The 25,454-nt window shown below is 39.6% G+C and overlaps 1 protein-coding gene across 11 annotated transcripts in view; it reads right to left on the bottom strand.

Annotated features, from left to right (window-relative positions):
* Positions 1-25,454, bottom strand: part of il1rapl1a (interleukin 1 receptor accessory protein-like 1a) — a 146,740-nt gene that overhangs the window by 31,293 nt on the left and 89,993 nt on the right. For 10 of the 11 annotated variants that reach the window (XM_067516679.1, XM_067516676.1, XM_067516680.1 and 7 more), the window contains one exon: positions 19,645-19,719. The exons of the other annotated variant lie outside the window; for it this stretch is intronic. In XM_067516679.1, coding sequence (XP_067372780.1) covers positions 19,645-19,719 — 75 coding nt within the window. The remainder of the gene's footprint in view (positions 1-19,644; positions 19,720-25,454) is intronic. 11 annotated transcript variants of the gene reach the window in all.

Here is a 25,454-nt window from a genome sequence, read left to right as displayed (position 1 = left end):
AAACTCTTCTTAGTATGAAGCAACATAACTTATCAGCATTTAATATACAGCCATCAACATGATGATACAGTTGAATCAGCCTTTTAAATGGTTTCAATAAAAACGGAATAGTGTAACCTTCATGAAAGAATGAAGAAACTAATCCATTTAGGAATTCATCAGAGTGGATTAGTCTCAGCAATGTGCACCCCAGTGAGTGTTAGTATTTGGTTGTTTAAACATACACTCAGGTAGTTTTATCAGATATTCTCATTGCTCCTCTGCAAATAATGTTTTCAAAATATAAATTCAATCTAATCTGGTTGAGAAATCATGTGGCTTCCTTAAAGCTATGTTTTTATTTTAAATAAATTGAAATAATTTATTTTTTTATGTTCATCCAATAGTGTCATTGTTTTAAAGAGATAGTACAAACGTTTCAGAATTGTATGTCAGCCATTGGTCTCTCTCCTCTCTAAAGATCAACACTGGCTGTTGAAAAACCCATATTTGTTGACCGCCACTATATGGATGAAAAAAAAAAGCTGGATGGAACAATTGATTACTGGGCCACAGTGGACGGCATCTTCTACTTTTCTTTCTTGTCTTATCACTGATATTAGACAAAGAGAAAACAGTGTGTACAGAAGAGACAGAAGAGACGATGCAGTTTTTGACAGATGCTTATTTGAAAGGGTCAAATCAGTGTAGCACACAGCAACCTGTGAGCTCAAACCAGCTTTTCTGTTTCGTAAATGCAACATTTGCATTTGTCTTCAGAGGGCATAAACACACGGTGCTGAACACACACACACACACACACACACACACACGCAGACACTCACTATTCACAGTAAGCACTCGTTAAATGATAGATAATGACCATTCCAACACTAAACTGTACAATAGCCTAGATTTATTAATGGTCCATTGGACTGATAGAAAGTGCAAGTTATTATTCTCTATGAGACAACAGAAGCTGTGCTGTGGAATTGATTCCATAAAGAGACAGGTATTACCAGCGAGCCAGCGTGATAATTCATTTTAGAGACAAGTGGCCCTGAGATACACTCAGATATACTGAGAAATAAACACAGCTAGCAATTATGAGTGAGTGTGCTTATCTGTGTGTGTCTGAAACAGTGCAAGCATATATTATACATGCTCAGGTCACATTTGATTATTATGATTATTTCTCAAACAAATTTGTTGTCAAGTGGGGCATGTTCAGCTAGGATGTCAGATGGGAGACACTTGGTATGAGCATTACTGCTGTAATGACTCTCATAATATCTTTGGATTCCAAAAACAAAAACATTATAACATAATTCTTTGGCTTACATCAGCAATTTGAGGTTATTCAGACGTTAAACTTTTCTGATCTAAACCTACAAACTGCTAACATTTATCTGAGCACTTGATTTCTTTCAGCACTTTGTCATACTCTTTGACTTTGACTGCATCTTGGATATGAATAAATTAACCGTCTCTAAAAACAACTCTGTTGGATGAAAATGATCCTTTATAAACATTTAACTCCTCTGTAATGTTGTAAGTGTTCACCGCTCATTAGCAGGTCACAGAAACTTCTCCATACACAGTTTCCCCCAACTTCTCTACAGACAAAATGCAAGCTTATGCCTCCATCGGTGAATGGCCGCTTCAGCAAATCCCACAAAAGAATCAAACAAATACACCATTGGGAATTGTTGACTCTGAAACAAGTACAAAATATGTGATGCGTTTTGGGATCAAATAGCAACAGAGTGACTATCTCAGCTCATAATATGTAGTTTATAGCTGCTCATATTTCATAGAGAGGCCCTCCTCTCATCACACTCTGGTCCACTTTGGTATACATTATTCTTTTAGAGGATGGCTCTGTAATGTGTGCACTACTGTATAAACATCTGCTTAACATCTGCAGACAGGTCTGTCAACACTGCTTCACCCAGACCAGTTTGATGTTGTGTGATATTAATTAGAGGGGAAATTCAGACCAAGTTCTGAGACAGATGTTTAAGTTTAGCTAGCTTAGCAGTTGCTGTTTTTCCACCATCAAGATGACCTAGAGCACCTTCAGCATTCATGAGTAGACACAGTTTTCTTTACACAAGTGAAAAGCAAACAGAAGAAGAAGAATGCTTAATGAAGGCAAAGACAGGAAGGTAACATCTAGATTAGAGGTGGTCAACCTGCAGTTCTTGAGCAAGGGGAAGGCAAATGTATAGCATGAGGGTCTACTGAATGCATGCAGAATCCACATTAGTCACATTAGGTGAGACGAATGTCACAGTTACCATCAGCAAAGAAGTCACTGCTAAAGCATATATTTACAAAAAGTACTGCAATTTTCAAATGTACAGTAGTCACATTCCTGATTCTTTTCTGTCCACTGGCACACAGACTGACCCGGTGCAGCTAGTGTCCCACTCAAAGAACAATTCTTATCAGGACTTTAAGGGAATCTAGTTTGTATGTAAAATGGCAGCTAAACGGTGAGTGTTGACTACCCCAGTGGACACAGTTGTGAAGGAGTTAAGCTAAGACCCATTTGTGAAACTTCAGCAAAAAAAGCAAATTTTCGTTAAAAGCACTGAGTGGGCCAATGATCCAGTGATATAATTCCAGTATTTTCAAAAAACCATCTGCTGGCAGAGCAAACCTATTACAAGTGTAAATCTGAGAGAAAGACTCAAGATATTTGCTAAATGTTGTAATTACTAATTAAATAAATTAAATATTAAAGGTTGCACCATATTAGAAATAAGTGAAAAAACACAAAATGATGCAGGATCCTGGTTTGATAAAAAATGCCTTGAAGCTCTTCTTATGTGTGAAAATAAAACCTCTCGTTGTTTGTCTGCATTCTGTGACTATTTGATTGATGTTGCTGTGCTTAAAAACTCTACGGTCCTCACATTGGAGTCAAGGCCATCTGTATTTGAATGATGCAGGTAAGAAAAAAAAAAAACGTTCTTCTGAAGTTCCATATCAGCCATCCAATGTCACCGTGGTGCAGGAAATTTCACAGTTACCTCTCTCCTTCAGTGCTGGAGTTAAGATGCAAATGAATCCACAGCAGTGTAGCCCTGAACACAAGCTGGCATGAGGGCTCATTTTAAAAAGAAAATACATATAACAAACACATGAGTCCTGACACGTGGTGAAATCGGACTCTCGCTCCTACATTATTGAGTCATTTTTGCTTCTATCAGTCACTCTGATTCCCACTCTTATTTTCCTTCCTCGTCCCCAGCCTATCGACTGCAAGCATTTAGTTAGTGTGGAATCTTGCCGCAGTACTCTTTCTGAATGCTAATGTGGCTGAGCTGATGTGGGTCAGGACTTAATCCTGTAGAAATGATTATCACTGCACGACTGGAACTTCTCCTGTTGGATATCATTACCATTCTGTACTTTTCCACTGCACTGCAATACCATTCTCACAAGCGCAATCACATCAGAGAAAGTGCAACAATCAAAATTGAAATTATATGTTGTAGCACCCAACTTTGTAATACACAAATTAACACATTGTGTTCATGTGGGCATACTGTATACGCTATACAAACCATGCAAATCAATTGGGCAAAATCTGTAAATGATTACTGAAGGCATAAAAATGGTTATGATACTAAATCACTGAAAGCTGTGTGAGACTGTAGAGATGAGACAGCATTACCCATTTGTAAAAAAAAATATTAAAATACCTGGGCCAAATATATGAGTCATAACTGAAGACAGGTAACATTGAGTACTGTTTGCAAATTCTGTTAGCATCGTGCTTTCTGCCTATTCCAACTGTACTGGCTGAGACATTACATGCAAATTCTTCTAGGACTATATTTAACATGTGCAGAGTAATGACATACAGTAAATGGCCATATGACACAATTCAACATCTTTCTGGCCACAAGTCGTATCAGCATACGGTCTTTAGAGCCGAGTCTTGTTAATCTTCTTCTTTTCCTTTCAGCTGTTCCCTTTCAGGGCTCGGCACAACGAATCATGTGTCTCCATCTAACCCTGTCCTCTGCATCCTCTTCTCTCACACCAACTAACTGCATGTCCTCTGTCACTACATCCATAAATCTCCTCTTTGGTCTTCCTCTAGACCTCCTGCCTGGCAGCTCCAACCTCAGCATCCTTCTACCGATATATTCACAGTCTCTCCTCTGAACATGTCCAAACCACCTCAATCTGGCCTCTCTGACTTTATCTCCAAAATGTCTAACATGAGCTGTCCCTCTGATGTCCTCTTTCCTGATCCTATCCATCCTTATCACTCCCAAAGAAAATCAATAAATGATCAAAAATATTACTCTTGGACAACATTAAATACTAAACAAAACCAACCAATTAAATAACTAAATAATAGAATACTGTATGAATGATACATTTCATTCACTGTTGTATCAGTAGTCATGACTCTTGGTGCTTCCTTTCACTATGCTTGTTCTGTTTGTACTGTAAGTGCACAAAGGTTGCCCACATTACGGCAGTAGGTAGCTATAATGTTAATATTCCAATACTACCAATATAAATTTTCTATAGAAGAGCAATTATTACCATATATTGTTGACGATACAATGACTTTGTTTACATGCACTTAAGCAATCAGGTTACTGAAAATCCATGTATACATTCAACAGAAGAGCAACCTGATTTCTACTCCACTTCAGCTTTATTTTGGAAAAAATCTGTGACTGAAAGGGACTTATTCAGACATTTACAAAGTAATCTGTGTTAAAAACAAAGGGGCATTACTGCAATAACAATTTCTCATTTAATTAAGACTTTCGTTATGCACATGCGCTGTCGAAGGAAGCTGATTAGAAACCCTGTTACATGTATGCAACTCATTACAGAGACATCTGTGTTCTCTGCCTTGATGCACAAATAGAAATCCAAACACTATGTCTGGTAAATATCAGTTTCTGCTTTTAAGCTACTAATACCGTTTACACAGTTAAGCATGGTGGGGGGCAGCATTGGACTATGGGGGTGCGTCTCAGTGACAGCTATGGGAACGACAGCAGCCAAATAGAGAAAGGTATTAGAACTTGGTCCAGCCTGCATTAGACCTGAAAGCTGGATAACAGTTTACCTTTCAGCACAACACCAGCCTGAAGATTACAGCTGGAGGGATTTCAGGTGGCACTGACACCACAGAGACCCCAGAACATCTGTGAAGAGACCTGATGATGGGACTTTACAGATGCTTCCAATCCAATATGATGAAGCTTGAGAATGGAATTACCTGCTCAAATCCAGATGTGCAAAGTTTGCAGAGACTTAACCATGAAGACGTAAAGCTGTAACTGCAGCCAAAGGGTCATCTACAAAGTACTCAAGTAAGCCCCTTCAGGATCCTGCAGGAGGACCTGAAAAATATGGCTGTGGAGAGCAAGGTGTGTGCTTGTGTGTGTTTCCTTGTTGGTTCACAATATGTGAGCATTTTTTGAATTCACACAGGTGAAAAGCCAAATAAGTTAAGAGCCCTATACTTGCAGAGCATGGGCATTCTGGGAAAAGTTATTTTCTTCTCAAGTAGAGTAGAGAATAGATTTGTTCTGTTTGAAGAAAAGCCACAAACCCACAAAGACATTTTTAATCCATGCTGCTCTGATACAGTGCCCACATATACCATTTAAGAAGATATATTTTTACACTAACCAGTCGCTGGACATCAATTAAGATCAAAAAGCCAGCCCTAGCATATTATGATGATGCTTACTCTTAAATTACTTTCAATACAATTATCACTTACGGGAGTAAAATTTATAAAGGAGATAAAATACAATCTGTTTTTTAAGACTCAACATAAAGTAATAAAAGAAGAAGGAAGGCATCAGTGTCCAAGGTATTTCAATACCATACTATACCTAAACTCCAATGTTTTTGGTGGAGATGAGAGTTGTAAATAAAAGTATATGTAAGGACTTCTTATTCTTTGATTTCAGTAAAAAAAAACGCATTTGCTCCAAAGAATCACAAAATAGAGCGAAATAAACCTCAATGGAGCTGAAGAGACAAAATAGAGGCAAGAGTCCAAAACCAATGAGCGGCAAAGAATGTGATGAGGAGGAACGCCAGAAAGAAGTGAAAGCGACAGATTACTTGTGAAACACGGCATGATCTGAAGTGCCTGTTCTACTGAAGAGAACAAGAGATGAGTCCCTGTAAGCCTGGCTACACTTGCACAAACGTAAAGGTGACTAATTTTCTCATTTTCCAGTTGAGGACAAAGTGTTGTAATGGCCCTCTCAGAGTGAACTCCATGATGGGGTCCACTTTAGCCCCATATTATGCTCCACTTGATCCACAGCTGCTCTCAGTCTGCCTCTCTCTTAAAGGTCGCACAGGAAACTGCCAGCACATAAAAGGTCATGTTATCTTGAAAAGGGGCTTGTGATTAGAAAACCCACAGAGTAGAAGAAAAATGAAGTAAGATGTAAGAAAATATATTAATGTAGCAGCAAGACAGCGGAGTTGCTTGCTATGAATCGTCAGTCCACGTTTTTATACCAAAACTTAAATAATTTTACAAATAGAGACATAAATTTTAGAACTTGTCTTTTAGACTTTTTACTCAACCAGATTAGGTTTCACCTGATTTAGAACTAAGTTTGCCGGATGACACCTTAGTTGCAGGTTGTAAAACTGTGCGCAAGAGGTGCAAACTATGCACCAAAGTGCCTGTAAATAAGCTAAAAAATAAGTAAACAGGTGAAAACAAACATCTTTTTGTATCTTAAAGACATATGAAGATGTGGTGGACTAAAGTGAAGCGTCAAATTCAAACTAGTCCGGCGGCTGTTGGGTGCACAGACGAGTGATTCCTCACAACTGGCAGGTTCTCGTGCCAGCAGGCAGAACTGGACAGATGGTGAGAGCTCTACAGGAATTCAAAAAAACACCTCCTCTGAGTGTTGAGCTAGACAGTGACAGCAACCTGAGGTGAGAGGGAAAAAGGAGAGATGATGAGCCAGGAAGAATGTGACAACGTCTCACGGTCAACATTGCACCTGGAGAAATGCATTAAAATTCACCTTAACTGGCTACAAGCCCTTAAATACAAATCTAAAAATATTTTCTATAGGGCTCTTACACGAAGCTGATGTTAATTGTTAAGATCTGGTTATACTGTATTTAGCTTTGTCAAACTACTTAGAAATACTGCCCTCAGGATTTAGAGTATGTTGTACTGTATGTCTCACTACTTATGCCTTTGCTATGAATCATAAATACGTACTGTATTAGAATTGTTTTGTTAGCGTGCTCGAAGGATGCTTTGACTGTTTAAACAAACAACTTATATGGTACCGTGATGGGAGAGATCAGCACCTAACCTGAATGCAGAAACAAGTAAATCGGTTTCCAGCTTTTGCAGATTTTGCACTCTTATTACAGACTGTTTAGACTTTTGTTGCATATTTATTAGATACAGCACATAGGTTAAGAGTCTAATCTAGATGCTAAATAAAGCACTTATTTGGATTGAATCAGGTAGCATAATTGCAAGTACCATGCTGCACAACTGTGCCTCTGCTATGCTCCTGAAACACATACTGTTGGGAATTTAACCTAACTAACTATTCCCTAGTTGGATTATTAGCATGTATGATGCACATATGATGCCCATTACATTTAGCCTAATATTAAGTCCGGTTGCCATTATTGTTTCAGACGTATTTAATTTGACATATGTAATTGTTTCATTTCTGCTGGTGCTGCCCATGAGGCTCTGTTTCACAGAATCCCATGACCAATCATAAAATTAATTGTCTTGCATGTTCCCCTGATAGAATGAACAACGGACAGTAAGAAATTTCATCTTACTATAAAAGGCATCTATAAAACAGGATGGTACTCAATAACATCACTTTGGTAAACAAGGCAAGGCAGCATGTGTGTCAAGTCTGCCGAAGGCATCGCGGAAGGATTTTTGCACTGTTATTTAACTCTCATGTACTAGCCCAATTCCAAAAAAGTTGGAAATGTGAAAACATAAATAAACACATAATGCAATGATGAGAAAATTTCATCAACCCATATTTTATTCACAATAGAACATAAACAACATATCAGATGTTGAAACTGAATAATTTTACCATTTCATGGAAAATATTTGCTCAGTTTGGATTTGATGGCAGCAACACATCTTGAAAAAGTTGGAAGAGGGGCAACAAAAGGTAGAAAAAATAATTGTCACAAATCAAAAACAAATGGGAGGAGCATTTGACAACTGAGTAGGTTAATTTGCAACAGGTCAATAACATGAATGGGTATAGATGGAGCATTTCAGACAGACAGAGTCTCTAGAATGCAAAGATCATCAGATGTTCACCAATCTGTGAAAAACTGCATCTAAAAATTGTGATCCCACTAGCTACAGTATATAATATCATCAAAACATTATGGGAATTAGGAAGAATCTCTGTGTGCAAGGGAGAAGGCCGAAGGTCAAAACTGGATGCAAGTGATCTGCGGGCCCTCAGGTGGCACTGCATCAAAAACAGGTACGATTCTCTACAGGACATCGCTGCATGGGCTCCGGAACACTTCCAGAAATCACTGTCTGTGAACATGTTTCGCCATGCAATCCACAAATGTAAGTTAAAGTTGTATGATGTAAAGAAGAAGCCATATGTGAACCTGATTCAGAAACGTGTGTTCTGAAACGTGTTCTCTGGGCCAAATCTAATTTAAAATGGTCTGAGGAAAAATGGAAAACTGTTCTGTGGTCAGATGAATCAAAATTTGAAATTCTTTTTGTAAATCATGCACGCTATTTTCTGTTCTCTACAGGAGAGGGACCATCCAGCTTGTTATCAGTGGACAGTTCGAAAGCCTGCATCTCTGATGGTATAGGGGTGCATTAGTGCCGGCGTGGGCAGCTTACACATCTGGAAAGGCTCCATCAATGCTGAAAAGTACAAAGAGGTTTAAGAGCAACATATGCTCCCATCCAGACAACGTATCCGGGAAGGCCTTGCATATTTCAGCAAGACAATGCTAAAAAGCATACAGCATGGATTCACAGGAGAAGAGACCAGGTGCCTGCAGTCCAGACCTTTCACCAATAGAAAACATTTGGGGCATCATGAAAAGACAAAATCTGGCAACAAAAGCCCGGGACTGTTGAGCAGGTAGAATCCTAGCATCAGACAAGAATGGGGCAACATTCCTTTCCTAAAACTCCAGCAACTGGTCTCCTCACTTCCCAGATTTTTACAGACAGTTGTTAAAAGAAGGGCTTTTTTAAGATGTGTTGCTGCCATCAAATTCAAAATGAGCTAATATTTTCCATGAAATGTTAAAATTTCTCATTTTCAACATCTAATATGTTGTTGCATTTTGTTTTTATCTACGTCTTACACATCTTCCCAACTTTTTATGGTAAATGGTTGTAAATGAGAGAAGGATGGTGTGAGGAAGAGGACAGTGATTGATAGATCAAAAACCTATTAAAATGTCACTGGCTTAGTGGATATCATGGATTTACCTAATTTACCTGAGTAGAGGCAATAAAAATAAAACAGAGGAGGAAGCCAGGCAATGAGAAAGCTGGGTGTTATCAAAACCAATCTATACTCCTAATCTTGCATACACATTGAGCCTGCACGATCAATGTTGGCTCAGCGTGTGTCTCACAATAGTTAAGTGGTTATTATTGACAGCGAGCGTGTGTTATTATGACATGTGGTTAGTGTTATTAGCTCACAGGAATGTCATCTAAAGGACAGGTTGTGATTTTCATGCTCATGAATGTTGATTAGTAACGGAATTCACTGGATCAGGGTTTGTATCAAATATTGGATATCAGACAGACTTTAATGATCACAGTTTTGTGGGGCTGTCATGGCCTTGTACTAAAGACAATACCATAAAACTGCAACAATGGCAGCTGGATTTTTGTAGTAACTTTCACTTCCCAGATACTGTAACCCTAAAGTCAGCGTTTTTCTTGCCTAAACCTGACCAGACACGGGTCTCCGGGGCCAGACTTGGGAACCGAACTCGAGTCAATGGCTCGACAGTCCTTTGCATTATTCACCCGCCTGCCATCCTCCCCAACCACCACCCTTTCCCTTAATGAATGTAATAATTGTGTTTGCTACAAAAACATAATCCTGTCTGCAGTTTAGTTGTATGGGAAAATAATTTTTAGGAGACTGGGTTGTTGGCAGGTACCCTGAGTCGTAGGGACAGGAACTTGTGCTTTCTCTTAGCATGAATTCATATATGACATACACTGTAGGGTTAACAGTATGATATATTCATAATATCAAAAAATGAATAACAATAAGGAGTAACTGCAAAATATCTGTGTATTTTCTTTTCCATTTTTATTGCTACGGTTTAATGTAATTTTTAAAAAAAAAGCAACAGCAGCAGCAAAGTGCAAATAATATTTTTCTAAACTACGTCTCGTAATAGATAAACTGATCCAGTCCAGCTCCTGCTCCACTGCAGCCAGATCAACTGGTTGTTCTCGCTTATACAAATGTGAGCTGGCTTTGCAGCTTACAAAGCAACAGACTCAAAACGCGCCCAGCTTAACTACAGGGGAAAGTTTAAAAGGCTCAACTTTATGCAAATATCCACTGACCTGTACAACATCAGCTCCCACAGCTCTTCACACAGAAGAAGAGTCTGCACAACGTAACTATAGCTTACTGTCTCCAGGTTCCGCTTTCTTAAGTGTGCTGCTCTCACCGTTGGTGGTGGCGCTGTGGGGGGTTCAATTATACTGAGCAGCCCCGTTCTATTGGGTAACTGGTGCAATAATGAGACTACTCAATATAATTAAAGGACCAATTGATACAATTTGTGGTGTTTTTGGTATCACAATATATCAGTTTCCTAATGCCAGTCCAGTCTAAGAAAAATGTTCTGTTCATGACAAAATTCAGATGAAGCTAACACTGAGCTTAGCCACAGCAATCTGAGATAAACAAGACGTGTGGGCATCTACTAAAGTTGCCATCTTTTTAGTATAAAATTCTCTGGTTTTCCTTGATTGCAGTGTTTCCTTGCAGAGGATTTATTTCTCTGCCTCAGTTAACAATGTAGGTTTGCTGTTTCACGCACAACACCGCCAATAAACCCACACACAACTGCCAAGATGAAAATATCCACTTGATAGTGCATTTGGTTTAATTCAGAATGCACTTTCAGAATTGTTCTTGTAGTCCATCTTTTTCATCGTAGTCTCTCTACAAAAGGCCCACGTTAAGAATATCACCAACAGGAGTGTTCACAGTGTCTTCCAAATGAGTGAATGTACACGCGACCTGTGAATAATGATTTAAGGTTGAATTAATCTGAACATGGTCTTTAGGGAGGTGTTGACAGAATCATAGGATCATTCCGTGTCGTGTGGATGGTTAGAAGGACAAACAAATAAAGATCTTTATGCTGAAATCTCTGAACTAAAATGTGTAATATCATGTCCTCATCTATATGTGTGCATCCACACAGAAAACACGCACACACACGCACTCACACACACACACACACACACACACACACACACACACACAATCCCAGCTGCACACTTTTTGCCTGTTAACCCAGTGGCTTTTTTTCCCTTTTGTGTCACAGAGAGTAATTATTACCATTCAGGGCAGTTATTAAGGAGAGTAAAGCTGGTGTTTAAAATGCCTATTCTTGCATTGTTTAATACTAATAACACATTTCAGGGGTTGAAGAGAGTAGTTAAGGGAGGAAGGAAAGAAACAGGGAGGAGAAAAAGGGGAGAAATTGCAGTAGAGGTTAAAATAGCTTAAGGAAATTAGGGTTTCTCTCATGATTCCACTGGGTAAATTACAGTATAAACAAAAAAGATTGATCTGTTTTTTATATGAAGTTTACCATATTTTTTTTCACTTTTTGAACGGTAGTGAGAACGCCAACCAATGCTAAGCAAAACCCCACAGCTGATTTCACCCAGCTACCGTGCAATGTGCTGTAAGCGTTCCCTCAGGCGTAGACTGCACCTGCCAATGTTGGTTCTTTACAATAGAGGCAACAGCAGCAACTTACATTTAGTCCAACAATGCCTATGGTGATGACAAAATTGAAGATAATTATTCACTTAAATGAGTGTTTTAATTCATTAAATGTTCCGACCTATGCACAAACCAACGCTATAAAGCTTTTGCTGCTCTGCAATGTATGTCCTGATGCACTGTGAATGGTGTGACTGCTATGAAGAGGCAGAGTGAGAGCGTGAGAGGGCCAGAGAAAGACTGACAGGGAGAGCGGGGGAGAGAAAGGGAAACAAGAAAGACAAAGATAAAGTCCATTAACACACTTGTAAATGAGTCTTAGCTATTTACCCCACGCTGGGCATCTTGAATTACTGACTGTGTTCAGGATGCAGATTGCAGATGGCAATTAAAGATGAACAGTGTGCACAGACACACACAGGAAGATGCACACGCAAACACATACACAAATGTAAGCCTGCATACACCCTCCCCAAGGCAGCAGTTTGGAGCAGATCTACTGATCTCCATAGCAACATTCACTGCCGTGGGCGATAGTGACATCATGGAGATTGATTGTCATAAAAAAAAAATAAAAATACAACTACAGGATGAAGAAGGTAATGTAGGTGTAAGCTAAAGCGCAAAAGTGCTCTTTACTGCTGGATGAAGCCTTGGCCCCCAGCAGGGGGTCTTCTTTGGCTAATTAAGAACAGGCATATGTGAAGGGCCTCAGCTGGTCTCCAAATACATGTCAGCAGTGAGGATGGAGAGATTGGCTTATGTAACACAGAGAAAGAGAAGTAAAAGTATCTGCGGTTAAAATTCTTAGTGTGGTCCCTCTCCTCTCCTTTCACTTTATCCCCCCTGTTCCTCTGTTTCTCTCCCCTGTCTCCTTATCTTTCCCTGTCAAACCGCCTCCTCTCAGCCCTCCTTACTTGTCTCTCTTCACACCACTGACTGATCTCTCCTCTCTTTCTGCTAACTCTTTTACCCTTCACTCAACACCAAAGCTCTGTGTGGCATGGTGACTAACTCCATCGTCCAGATACAGCCACTCACTTGCCGGAAACATCAGAGCCCCAAAGTTTGAAACTTCTGTCTTGCCTCTTTTTTTCTGCTCTCCACCCTGCCTAGTTTTTTGGCACTTATTTTTCTTCATTTTTCTGTTACGTAAGACAGACAGAAGTAGAGCAAGCTTCAAAGTGAATGGCAAAGCCGTCTTTTCCCCTGCTCGCTTTGCTGTTCATGCATGTCATTCCAGTGCCAGCTCCATCCCCCTTTTTCCTTCCATTTTCTCGATCCTTGTCTCCCTTTTCTCCGTCGTTTCTTATTACTGTCCTTCCACACCATTCGCCAAATTATTCATTTACTCAAATTTAACGGTGTGTTATGTACTGTATGTTGCCTGTATGTCGATGTTCTCTTTCAGATGATATCCTCTGACCTTGTCATTGGCACCTTGGCCAAACAGACATGGCAGTGACAGGAGGAAAATGATGAAAGCTCAGTTTCTCGAGGCACTGCACCCCTGAAAAGGAGACAGATCTCATTATGTCTACCTTTTGCTCTTGTCTGCCACAGTTGTATCAAATGTAGGGTGATGCAGGGATGAGTGGGGTGCTCCTTCTCTTTGAGGACCTGACAGCAAGCCTGACCATCAGAGGCAGATGAGGTAAAAGCAAGATTTACCTGTATCATCTCTCCTTAAAGACATGCCTTAGCTTAAGAGGTGGAAAAACTCGTACTGGTGACAGATTTAACACGACTGCTCAGGACAGCCTGCATAAGGGATGAGTTATAAATACAGGCAAATACACAGAGACACGTACGAACTAAAATGTGACTGACAAAACTGACAACATGCACTGACAGAAAGAATAAAGTGGGAGCTCAGGACAGAGAGAGGCAAAGCAGATCTGTTGCCCTGTTTGGGGCAGACCTCGTGGACGTGACACACCAAACAGAAAGTGCTGACGAAAACAGACACCTCACCTCACATCGCCTCACATCGTCTAAGTAGCACTTATACACACAGCAGACAGTCCTCAGCAGACAATCAGCCGGCAGCAGATGTGCATGCACAGTCTGCATGTGTGCGACAGGAAATCAAACGTCCGTTGGTGTTTGATCCCGAGAGGTATCACAGAAAGACAAAGCAATTTCAACCTTTCAAACCACTGCACTATGAAAGATTAAAAAATCAGTTAAGATATATGCGTGCTACAATACTTGCTGTAGATGACTTTGTTTATTCTTGTTTATACCTTGTTCAGACTTTGTAATGTAAAAGTTTTGGGTGAATTATTAGAAGAAACATGATTGTAAGATCTACAAATGCCTGGAAGCTTTATCATAGCATTAGTCACAGTAGATTGGTAGTATCATGAAAATATCCTAAAATATATTGGTATAGACCTGGGCAGCATTAAACATTATCTCTGCTTTTTGGACATCTAAGTCTGTTGGTTTAATTCCAAGACAATGATGCCATCACTGTAAAAGTTTTGTTTGCTTTGTACTAAAGGAGGAAGAAAGTGTAAAAAAAAAAAAAAAAAAACTAGGGAGAAACCCAGAATAATGGGTAAAATTACTGATTCACTGAGCAGAGAAGCCGGTCAGACACCTTTTTATCACAGCCTGTCTCTCTCTCTGTTCAGCCCATTCAACATGCTGAACCGGCTGAAGAGCTGCTGATAAGGTCTATTAAAGCAAGCAGTGCTGGACACTCTGCTAAAACTTTAGCTGCTTACAGACAGCGCCTGACAGTCCACCTTCAGCTTGGTGCCTCAGTGAAAAAAGAACCAAGAGCCAGAATGAAGGAGTTCACACCTTTCTGCATTTTGCTACAGGCCTCTGTGAGTAATGTAAAGGCAGCAAATAGCTCCATGTGATGCGCAGTGGGGTGTTGTGTCAGTCTTTATTGCCTGTTTTGTAGTGATGTTTGTGTCTTTCCTGGTGAATTTCCTCCTTCTCTGACTTCACCCCTCTCCCTTTCCTGTTAGGCATGTGTAGAGATGCAGTTAATTCATTTATCATACTCCAGACTCCAGCTTTCAGACCCAGACTCGGTGATTAATGACGACCGTTCACACACTTAAACATTTTACTTTGTTTTGCTGACACACTACTTACCGTACCAGTCACCATGCGTTACTTAACACTGGGTCACTGTGGGACTGCAACCAAACTGAACGAGGACATAAAAAATTAACGTATCTACAGTGTGACCTTTAAGAGTGATCTGCTCTGTGATTTTTTCCCCCCCCTCTGCCTTAGAATATAAATATTGGCATTTTGGCACCTGGTTTTTATTTATTTATTTTTTAGTCTCATGAAGAAAATGTAATTTAATTTTAGTCAAACTTTAGTCATTTGATTTATGTTAGTTTTAGTCAACAAAAACTAAAAAATTTTTAGTCTAGTTTTCGTCTGTGATAGCTGAGACTCATTTTTGCTCTTCACTTTTAATACTTATATCTATACTATTGTATACTGTATTTGGGTTTGCCATAAATACAGTATGGGTGGCCCACTTTGCAAAGATTGCTAATAGAAAATGGTTTGTGACAATGCAGTGCAATGTCAATACATATTGACTAAACTGAAAATAAATCTTGCATGACTTGAAATATTACCTTAATCGATGGAAGTCAAATACAAATGTATGAATATTTATTAAGTGCAATTGTTTTGTCTTGATATTAACATTACGAAAACAAAGTTTTGAAGAATTTTTGTTTATTACATTTATAATATAAATTGATTATATCAACTCATAATTTTCTCTCAACTCAATTAGAGTGCAAAAGTATAACAATGTATATTATATGACGATCGGAAAATGTCTATGGTTCCATATGAAACAACAGTCTCATCAGAGACCGAGGTACATATCCACGGTCTCATCTGTTGTTGTGGTTAGGCAACAAAAACACTCTGGTTACGTTTAGGGACAGACTGTGTTTTTGATTAAATATATACGTTTACACAGTCGCTGTTAACTGAAAGAATTCTAACTCTATGTATTTTGAAAATGCTATACAGGTGTTACTACGGGAAAATGTAATGATATGTTCAGGATCATCAATGTGTTTGTGACTTGTTACAAACCTATCTTTATTGTTTAAAAAAAAAGGAACCAGTCTGCAAAGAAGTTTTCTATAAAATAAAATAATTACACGCTATTTAGGATTGTTCTATAAAACAAACCCCCAAAATATTTGTGTAATATACCTTCTGTCATGCATCGAACTAACTATCAGAGACGTGGCGTTTGAGTGAGGGACAGGGTGAGCACGTGTGTCACCAAGAAAGACTGAAACAGTGTGTGTGTGAGAGAGAGAGAGTAATTCAGTAAAGTGACTCTGCATTGACCTTTAGTAACTCTCTAGAACAATGTCAATTTCAATTACACCTTTCTCCATGAAATGGTGGCATGTCTGGTGTCACAGCTAGGTGCACTCAAGACTAAGAATGAGATCTTCAGAGAAGTGAAGAGGAGAGGAGAAAACATTCTTCAAGCAAGCAAAAGATAATACACGAGAGATGTTGCACAGTATGTTAGCATTCTTACATTTTTTTGTAATTTCAATATATTACATATTTCAAATCTATTACAGACATTTTTAGCAATTAGTGTATTAATATAAAAAGGTTTCAGTAAAAGTAAATAAGAAATATGAAGATAAATCAGGTCAAATATGTGTTTATCTGATCTACAGTAGTGATTTGCCATCTATCTGTCTCCCTCTTCCTTTGAGCTTGTCAAAAGATCTAAACCACTGGGAACATTAACATCTATTGCCAGTGTGACAACATGTGTGTGCAATGACTGTGTTTGTGCCTTTACACAGTCCTTCTCGAGTAGGTGTGGGAGTCATCTCCCCTCTTGCTGTCCATCCCTTGCTGTTTGGTCCTGCTCTCTGAAATAATGGATTCTAATTCCTTTCCACTAGAGTGCACCCATCTGCTGGCTTTGGGGCACAGTAAAATCCTCTATCAATTACAATCATTCCACGGTTACTGAGGACCACTCGACAGGCATGTGTGACCTACCCATCACAAGTGTTGTAGGGGTGTGCAAGTACAGTATCTGTGTGTGTGTGTGTGTGTGCGTGTGTGTGTGTAATGGCTGTCTGTAATGAACAAGGAGAGCTAATGAGACAGAGAGATTCTCTGTGTGAGTTGAATCCCTGTAACCCACCATCTGGGACAGCAAATCCATGACAAATCGTCCCAAGGGAATCAACAAAAAAATCAGTGAGTCTGTATGTTTCAAATTTGGAGCTACGTGTTGATATGGCACATATTGCAAGTGTGGGTATTTCTCATCGAGCACATAAACCCAAACTGCAGCGCTGCAATATGCATCGGCCTCCTATTCTACAAGATGTGGACTGCACCAGCTCACCACTGGGGGACAGCAGTAAATCTGGCAAAAGAAAAACTGGTTGGCTGCGGACAAAATCCAAACATCTTATACAGCCTTGATTGCGTCTCCTTTGGAAACTACTCTGAAAATGTCAAGTTGTCCGAAAGTAATATTGGCAGGCCTGCTATCTGCATTCACACGAAGTTACACATCCGTGAGGACTTATGAAGGATGGAATCTTTGTGGATCTGTGCTGAGAGGAAAACACACAGACACACGCACTGTATAAACTGGTACTGGGTGGTGGAGTTTAGCTTTTAGGCAGAAAGGGATGCAGTAGTCTCTCTCTTACATCCCTGTTTCCCCATTATATACTATATTACCACTCGATTCCTCTTCTCTGACACCTCTCTTTCTTCAGAGGCCACTCTCACGCTCCCCACTTTTCAGCTTTCAATTTATTTTTCAATATCAGCTGAGTTTCTTCCGAAAATGTTTATGTAACATATGTGTTTTATTTAAGTCATCGCATATGGCTGCTGTGTAACGGTGGCGGTGATGGCAGCCGTCTGAAACCTGAACTGGTCGCCGCAGCAGCTGAGGAGATAAAGTGGGTATGTGTTTCTCGGCAGTGTTGCAGATTTATCTCTCTGCTTACAGCTCTGATTTTACTGCCCATCCATTGGCCTCCACTGGATCCCATCTCTTTCTCTCTATCTCTCACTTGCCTTAAGGGACCAGCCTCTCTGTGTGTGCCTTCTGACAACCATAAATCTGCAACATTGCTCCATAAAGCTGCTTAGGGCATGACTCAACAAATATTAAGGAAGAGGAGAATGAATAAATAAAGCTAAATAAAAGAGAAACCCTCGTCTGCAGGGAGAGACAACTTTTCTGCACACAAAATGGAGCCTGGCTGTAAAATATTTACTTCAGTGTCTCTGTGCTTCAGACACTCTGCTGGGAATCTGTGGGCGCTCACTGCATGACATCACACATACTTTTTCTTCCTTGTTTTCTCTGCCGTGCTTATGACTTTCTTTTCATGATGGTGTCACCAAGCCTTTGCAGTATATGAACTATACCATTAAAAGGGGAACCCCCACCTTTTCAGAATATGTATAAATCTATTCACAAGTCAAGTGAACTAGTATTTAGTATGTGAAAGCGATTGGATGATGCCTTGTTCTTCGGCTCTGGAGTAAGTGTAATTAAGTCAAAAAGTAACCCAAGTGAAGCCCCTGATCTTGATCTGGCTTAGACATAAACTGCATTCTAAACTGGGGGTTTGTTGTTTGAAAGAAATGTGCATTGTCCAGGCTTAAGGGTTTAACAAAAGGATAGTGCAGTCTCTCAGTTTTATGGTACTAAATAAAACGACTTTAATACACACACACACACACACACACACGTGCACACTTCACTATACTTAAAGCAAACATAAATTACAGATCCTTAAAGTCTCGGTAAACCCAGAATAGACACAAATGACATGAATAGCTTAGGGGCCTGCATTGTGCAACCTTTTCATGCATGGGTGTGGGTGTGCTCCCATGTGAGGCTGTGCTTGTCAGTTTATCAACAGCGGCAATTTCTCACTCTTGATCATCCAGCCGTGGGCCCATTTTAAATGACTATACCTGGGTTCTAATAGCACCAGCTACAAGACAAAAGGTAGCCACTCAGTGAATCACTGCACCTCATTTGTCTCAGTCCCCACCCCCTCTTTTTCCGTCATGCACTCATCCAATTCTCTGCTTTCCAGGCCTCTCAGTCTTGTCCCATCAGCTTCGCCATGACAGACACATTAGCCATTCAGAGAGCAGCAAACACCATGTGGACAGTTGATTGTGCCCAGAAATCAAGCAATATGCCATCACAGGAAAAAGAAACAAACACAACCATACGCATATAGTCTCTCATGCGCATATGCACCGGTAGGCCCATCGTGACCCCACGTCAAAGAAGATAAACAACAGCAGCAGAAAGCGGCTGCCTCTCAATGTGGCAAGCCAGCGTATGGAACCCTGGCACCACATGGGCTCTCCATTGTTGAAAAAACAGCCTTAGGGACATTAGAACCCACCATTTGCATATATGGAAAACACTTACGATTTCATTTATTTTTTATTTTTTTGCTGCTTCTCCAGCATGTTAAAGTGCCATCATCAATCTGTGTTCACTGCCTGGAGGTGTGTTGGAGAGGATTTGTAAAGTCATCCATTTCCTGTCATTTGGAAATGACACAGATAGTACTGACTGCAGCTGGAGGAAATCCCATCATTGTCTTACCTAGCTGAAGCTCCATATTGCTAATCTTGTTTTCCGAGGGAAACAGGATCTTTGGCGGCTTGTCAGTCAAAGGAGCTGAAAAGGAGAAAAGACCCCAGTTTTAATATGATACAAGATAAACCAACAAACAGGCAAACTGTCCCTTAAGACAAATTCACAAACTGTGAATTACTAGTGATCCAATGTCCTTCTCATCCACAGTGTTTTTATCTTCACCTCCCTCTGATTTACACAGGTTTGACACCTTTAAGCAGAGAGCGGAAAGAAGTGATCTCCAACCTCATATTTAAAATAAATACATATTACCTTTTGGTGGGCACTCACTCCTCGCCAACATACTCTTTGCATCTTTACTAACAAATTGGGTCTCTAGTGCCTATAGAGCTTGGGTTCCATTCATCTGACCTACCTCTAATCATAGATACATTACTGAGTTGCCAAGAACAACCCACCATTTAATTTAGATGAGTGTTAGGCATTTGAAGAGCCATTCTGAAGTGTGTGTACATCTAAGTGCGAGGGAGCAGCTGATGCTCTAATGATGGTAATCGTCCATACGGCGGATGTCAGATCTGTTGCTGAAGTTCTTCCTCTCGGGAATGCCAGAACACGCAGCAGTTTTATTGTTCTTACAAGCATTTGTGCGTTTTGCAAGAAAGGCTTCACTCATTAGGATTAAACATTTAAGAGAAGAGAAAATGGGCACAGTAACTTAAGCAAGGACAAACTTAAAGGTTGCTGAAATCAGAAAGATAAAACATTTCAGAAAGACAATAATTTCAACACTATCCGACCACACACTCACATGTTGTGTGTTCAGGGCAGTTCGATACGACTTGCCACTGCAGCTCCCCTGGAGCTGCATTTAATCTGAACAAAATGGTAAATGATGGTAAATGGTCTGCAGCACTTACAGCACTTTTCTGCCTCATCAGTACCCAAAATGCTTTACACTGCTTCTCATTCACTCATTCACACTCAATTCACACACAACTTCTGGGGTTCATTATCATGGTCTTTGACAAATAACAGGAGGAGCCAGGAATCAAACCCCTAACCCTGCGATTGGTGGATGGCTGCTCTACTTTCTAAGCCACAGTTGCCACTAAAACCCAAACCACTTCAACAAATTGCTCAAACGCTTCTCATATTTTGGCAATAGCATAACAAAGAGAGGTTTTAAGGCTAGTTATGATTATGTTGGGGTAGGATTAAGACATACTGTATGAAACTGTGCTTGGGACTATTAAATATGCATACACAAGTTTTTTAATCTTTATGAGATGAAAGTTGATGAAGAAAACCCATTTTAACAAAGGGAATATTCATTGATTCACTTGGCTGTTGTGTAATAGGGGCTGTTTGAACTCAACGGTTCTTACCTGAAATTCACACCTTTGTATGCCAGGGTGCAAAGCATTCATTACAATCAAACTGTGCCCTTTCTCCCACTATCACTATATCACTCAATGCAGGTTCTTTTTGTTCAATTAGAATGTATTCATGTATTTTTGTTTTATTATGCAGGATTGTTTTGTCTTTTAGTCACGTTGCTGCAGGTATCAGCACAGCTGGAGCCAATGACCAGTCGAATGTACCCTTACTTATACACATGAACTTTAACAGTTCTTCTGCATAACAACAGTACTATTTTTGCTCCCCTTTATATAAGAAGAAAAGAAATCTCAAGTGGTGCAAATCATGTTTCACTTTTGACTTTAACACTTTGGTTAAGTTTGGCATAATAGGTGCTCCATTTAGGTAAGGCACAAGATTTTATTGCTGTGTCCTTACATCAGACGAAAAAGTGGGAAATGTTGAGCTCATTATTACCCACATTTTGCTGCTAGCAAGCATGACATGGTTGATATTATCACGGACCTCGGGATGTCTTCTTCTGTATGAAAATGAGTTCAGACCCTGACCACCCTAATTATACTGTACTGCAGCACCACACATAAAGATAGAAGCCTATATATTATTCACAGAGGTTTTAAATTCTGTATATATATATATATATATATATATATATATATATATATATATATATATATATATATATATATATATATATATATATATATATATATATATATATATATATATATATATATATATATATATATATATATATATATATGTACATACCTTGTTAAATTGCAAGGTTACACTGAATTTATTATGGGGGGGGTTGTTAAATGAATTGTTGTGACTGAAACCACAAAATCTATATGTTGAGCATCCCACCATATTAGTAATGCAGAGTAGTATATAGCCATCCAGGTATGCCTCTACGTACAGTTGATATTTTTACTAACAGTAATGACTGTATGCATTATAATTTACAGATATTCAGATAAGAAGAGCATAACCTTTAAACCATGTGCACGGAAGCACATTATACAGAGACACACAGCTTGTATAGTGCAAACATTTATATGCATGGGAGAGACCTATATTGAATAAAAACAAAGGCTACTTCCTGCAACAGACCTTTCAGGCATGTCTAATTATTTAGTGGTGAATTTGCAAAGGGGCTTTATTCAGACCAGTTTGTAGCCCGGTGCTTTCATTAAGATGTTTCCTTAGAAAGTCCTCCCAAGCCCTCTCCTTTTACCTTATTATAAGAACTCTCTAACAAGCTGATTGAAGGCCCTGCTCTTTTTTGGTGCCTGTGTTTGAGAGGAACAAGCCATGCGATGTTGCTGCTCTAACTCATTCAGCAGCTTAAGTTGCACGGTCTTGTCTGACGTAAAGTGCTTGGTCTTGTAAAGTGCTTGGTTTAAGGCGGTATGATAACATATTTAACAACTGCCCAAGCTTCTCAGAAAGCAAAGCAAAGCAACAAATGTATATTGTGTGTTTGTCTAAATAGAGATGTTTTGCCCAAATGTTGCACCTACTGGTATGCAAATACTGACAAAGGAGTACAGTGACATCTATGAGAGGGGCGGTCACAGGCTTTTAGGCATAACTGTTTGTACTGTTAATAGGTAATCACACAGCACAAATTACACTGGATACTGATACAATTTTAATTACATATCAAACTGCTATACATAATTACACAATGGGTGATCCTATAGCTAATTATGTGCTGGGCAAACAAATGAGGACAAGCTGCGTATGGGAGACAAGAGGGGAGGCAGATGTGGTAAGGAGAACACAGATAGGAGGCAGACATCACTAGACAGAAAAGTAAAGCTGGTGAAATGAAGTGAATTAAACAGGAAAGAGGATGGAAAGTGAAATTTATAAAGCTAAAGTGAACCAGTCAAGAAACACGCTTCCCCCCTCATTTTGGCATGCAACACTTGCTTCTGAAAATCTCATTATCTTAATTACCACTCCTTTATGGGAAATACATCAATTATCACGGTTTGTGGGGGCACCATTTAAAATGTGGAGGATTGGGAGCAACTCCTAACAAAAGAATGAGTCTCTGCTTGCCATTACCAGGCAACGACTGGAAAGAAGAAACTGTAGACAGAAACAGGTAATTAAAGAAGCAAATATATCTGGTGTGTTGTTAATGACAGGTTTTGTAAGTATCACAAAAAAAGAAATAGATGTTTATTGCAGCTAATGTTTAATAGACTTTTTCAAACCACTGCATATGCTACATTTCAAGTTAGATTGATCCCCATTCATGTATGTCCATCTGCTTCCTTATTAAACAAAAAAATGATGTTCAGTGAAGATGATCTCTTGGCCAAACTAAATTTGGTGACATTTGTGTTTTGACACTATTATGCTGTATTTGTGTGCTGGTGTGAGTTCTAATTGCAAGTCTGGACGACATCCACGTTGGGCGCTAAATAAGTATATGAGATACTTTGACTTTTTTTTCCTTTCAGAATGGAAAATCGACGGCACTTAAGTTGAAAAAAAAAAGCGCAGTCTAAAGTGTTTTACATTGAACTTCTGATTCATCCATTCACGCTCAGATGATCAATGCTAGGCACCCATCAGGAGTAATTTGGTGTTCTGTGTCTTGCTAAAGGACAATTCATCAACCGTGTGAATAATGGACAGTCACCTCTAGTACCCCTTGAGCCACAGACCCCTACCCAAATCAGACTTGGAGGACAATTTATAAGCACACACTGCATGCTGATGCTCTCTTCATTGGTAGTGTGCAGGTTTGACATGACTGACACGATAACCTGTGAAGAGTGTCATTTGATTTCTTCTGTATGAATACAGTATGTGTCTTGAGACAGAATGGTCGGGCTCGTATGGTTGTGGAACGTTTATGCTATGAGATGAGCGGTTCATAAAACACTGATGTTTGCGTACCCTCAGGGCAGAGGTTTTGTCTATTCTCTGCAGCAAAGTAGGCCAAATTCATTTCAGAAGATGACACAAAGTCACAGTGACACAGTATCTCTGTACTCTCTTCATCCACATGACTGTAGGGCTCTATTCCTTTGACTTAGGATGGGTGCTGCTGTGGTGAGATGTGTGAATTCCTCAGAAGCATGGCTGGGTTCATGTTTATAAGGCGTAAGTTACTGTACTTTGACACATAGCAGTCAGAATGAAATAACTACACTGTTTCACTATAAGTGCGTCTTAAGTGCTATTGAGGAGAGACTAAGACCCTAACACAGAGTGGGACTCAGTGGATATAAGCTTTGTGACCAGTCATCCAAAATCCCATTTCTGCCTGGTGGCAGAAAAGCTCACTGGACTTTCCAGATGAATTATTCTGGGTGACTGACTTTAGAGAAACAGCAAATTAATGAATTAAGGATGGAGCTGAGATACTTGGTTCACTAGGCTTTTTCTTTTAGTTGTCCCATTTGTGGGGTTGACTGTGGGTGAACTGCAATAAAGAAATATGCTGTTGGCAAATTGGTGACAAAGGTGAAAATAAGAACAAATCAAAATGTATAACATGGGTTCACAAGTACTTACAAAGGCATACAAATGGACATTTGCATTCACTTAAGCGATCCAGTGACTGACATTTAAGGAACACATTCACGCATGGAGATGTGCAAGCACACACACACACACAAACACACACACAGACGCACACACACACAGCAGTAATAACTGCATTGTCCTTTCGTCTCAAGAAACTGGCTCACAAAGGTTTTCAGCATTTTTACTAACAAAGGCCAAGCTGGACAAAAAAGGCAAAAATAGAAGAAAGAAGACTTAAGCAAATATAAAGTCCTTGTGGGTCTCCCAGGAGTGCTAAGCTTGACTAGAGAAGGCTCAGTTCTCCTCTACGGCTGGTAAACCCCTTATTGTACTGGAGGACATCACCATATATTAACAGTGACCTTCCTCTGTACTGTTGTCACCTTTGAGTCAGTTTCATTACATTCCTGATGGTGCAATAACCATCCTGTATGATTCCCTTATAAAGTCACCTTAGAGTATACAGAATCCAATTCCAAGCCCAGCCATTTCCCACTTGAGAGAAGCTGAGCAGGGAGCTGGATGGTGTCATCCAGAGTAAGGATATAAAAGAAGTTATATTCATCCTAAACCAAATCACGCTCCCCCACTGTGCAACACTGTTGTGCTCTTTGAAAGTGCTGCCTCTGGCAAAGCTGAAATATTTTTACATCAAAGCAACAGGAAAGTGCGCTCTATCCCACAAATATGGCTAGACAGGTTCCTGCATCACAGTCACACCAACTGTTAAATAGCTATCATCACCAAAAGTGAGCACAACTGGCCCCTGTTGGCCAAGTGGCTATTCAAATATTTCTTACTAAGCAGCGCCCTGATAATGAAACATGCCAGTGATCGAGCTGTTCAAAGTAGGATTCCAGCTGTGAGGACTCAAAAAT

Source organism: Channa argus, chromosome 9 (genome assembly GCF_033026475.1).
Source record: "Channa argus isolate prfri chromosome 9, Channa argus male v1.0, whole genome shotgun sequence".
Lineage (NCBI taxonomy): Eukaryota > Metazoa > Chordata > Actinopteri > Anabantiformes > Channidae > Channa > Channa argus.
Note: the sequence above shows the minus strand (reverse complement) of the source record. Positions and strands in the feature narration are given on the sequence as shown.